This window comes from Oryzias melastigma, linkage group LG7, assembly GCF_002922805.2.
Source record: "Oryzias melastigma strain HK-1 linkage group LG7, ASM292280v2, whole genome shotgun sequence".
Classification (NCBI taxonomy): Eukaryota; Metazoa; Chordata; class Actinopteri; order Beloniformes; family Adrianichthyidae; genus Oryzias; species Oryzias melastigma.
This window is the reverse complement of record NC_050518.1, coordinates 4877753-4879632: the sequence shown is the minus strand read 5'-3', so window position 1 is coordinate 4879632 and position 1880 is coordinate 4877753. Positions and strand designations below refer to the sequence as shown.

General features: G+C 44.1%; 1 protein-coding gene across 2 annotated transcripts in view; it reads right to left on the bottom strand.

Annotated features, from left to right (window-relative positions):
• The window catches only part of LOC112159566 (large neutral amino acids transporter small subunit 1), a 12737-nt gene extending 10857 nt beyond the window's left edge, over positions 1-1880 (bottom strand). Inside the window, exons 1-3 of one of the 2 annotated variants that reach the window (XM_024293725.2) lie at positions 1557-1880; positions 707-1216; positions 488-613 (exon numbers count right to left, since the gene is read on the bottom strand). In XM_024293725.2, coding sequence (XP_024149493.1) covers positions 488-613; positions 707-1216; positions 1557-1632 — 712 coding nt within the window. In that variant the 5' untranslated portion in view covers positions 1633-1880. Of the gene's footprint in view, positions 1-487; positions 614-706; positions 1223-1556 lie in introns of both variants that reach the window. The other variant, XM_024293724.2, reaches the window with a different exon arrangement.

The following is a 1880-nucleotide window of genomic DNA, read 5'->3' as shown; positions in this document are numbered from 1 at the left end:
CTCAAAACATTTAGAATAAACTAAACTTTGTATTGTCCCTCTCTAAAAATGTGAGGCACAAAACACATAACTCTAAAACATTTTCAATCATTTTAAGCCATATTTGTTTAAAACTTTTAGCCAGTTTAGTGTAATTTACATAAATAAAACATTAGGAGACTTTTTTTTGACCAACTATAAACTAAAAACACAAATTTAAAGAACATTTACGGAATTTTTGACTGTATATTTAACTATTTTTGCTTAGCTGTTTGACGTGTTAAAAATCTAAGCAGAAATGACAAAACTTAAATAACTATTAATTATTTCGTTTTTACTATTTTTCATTAAATCTAAAGTACCACAATAAGGGGATAAAGGAGCCACAGGTTGCAGACGCCTGTATTAAGCGATTTAGGAAGAAGATTACATTAAAAATTGAGGATGAGTAAGCCTTTTTTTCACTTTAAATTAAGAAATAAAAGCATGAACAATGGCTCAAACTCACCTGTGAAGATCTGGATGAAGCCAAAGATGATGATGATGCACAGAGCGAGCAGTTTGGACGCTGTGAACAAGTCTTGAACCTTGGTGGCAGCCCTCACACTGATGCAGTTGACAAAAGTCAGGGAGGCTATGAGAGGTGGAGAGAACCACAAACAACATAAAAGTTGTTTAAAAAGCAACCAAAAATCAATTTCTGGGGTTCCAAATCACGTATACTCACTCAGACACAAGCAGGCAATAAGCTTGGCGGCACTGTCCGGCACCGGACAACTGGGGTACAGAGGTTTCAGGAGGTAGGTGGCAAACACCAGTGACACCACATACTGCGACGACGGACGGATGATCAGCATCTCCACCCAGAGCTTCAGAAAGGCTGCCAGTTCACCGTACACCTCCAGGATGTAGGTATAGTCTCCCCCAGACTTGGCAATGGTAGTCCCCAACTCAGCATAGCACAGGGCTCCCATAGTGGACACCACTCCACAGGCAGACCAGACGACCAGCGAGAGGCCAGCAGAGCCGGTCTCTTTGACCACACCTGTGGGGGTGACAAAGATGCCCGAGCCGATGATGGTCCCTATGATCATCCCCACGCCGTTGAAGAGGGTGATGCTGCGCTTGAGCTCGATCTTTTCACTCTTGGCAGGAAGGTTGTCGACGGGCGTAGTGGGAGCAGGAGCCGTTGGAGACTCTTGTTCCACAATGAGACCTTCTTGGTTGGAGTCAGCTTCTGTTGCTGGGAATAAGACAAGATTCAGAGTTCTAGTCAATTTGGTTTCTAAATACCTGAGATAGAGTTAATTTGCACACACTGTGATTGATATAAAACAAGGAAGAAATTAGAACAATTTGGACGTATTTCTTTAATTGGTGAGATAACCAGTTTTTCAACATCAAGTCTACACACAAAATGACTGAGAGTGCAAACATCTAATATTTCACATCAACCATCTGCATCACCTGTGACCCTCACACACCCAAACCATCATCTTGCATCAGATGATGTTGCATCAGAGAGCGCATGTTGCAGCTCTGCACCATGTGGGACCCACGGAAGAAACTGTACTCACCCCCCATCTTCTCCTGGCTCACTGCCTTGGCAACGCTCTCACGACTGCTTCGTGATTTTAGCTCCGGCTCAGCCATCTTATCTCTCAGTTTGGACTCTCCTGTATGCTACCTCTTCCTCCCCTTCTCCTAACACTCCCTTCTGCCTGAATCCCCCCTCTGCCTTTCTCTCATAGACACGACTGTCTCCGTCTTAGGCTCCTTGGTTTGTCCTCGCCAACACACGTGCACACACTCCTCTATTCGTCTGCACACACTACCATCGGCTGAAATTCATCCCACACTGATCCTCTCTCTCCCTCCCTCCAGCATACAATAGGGAGGAG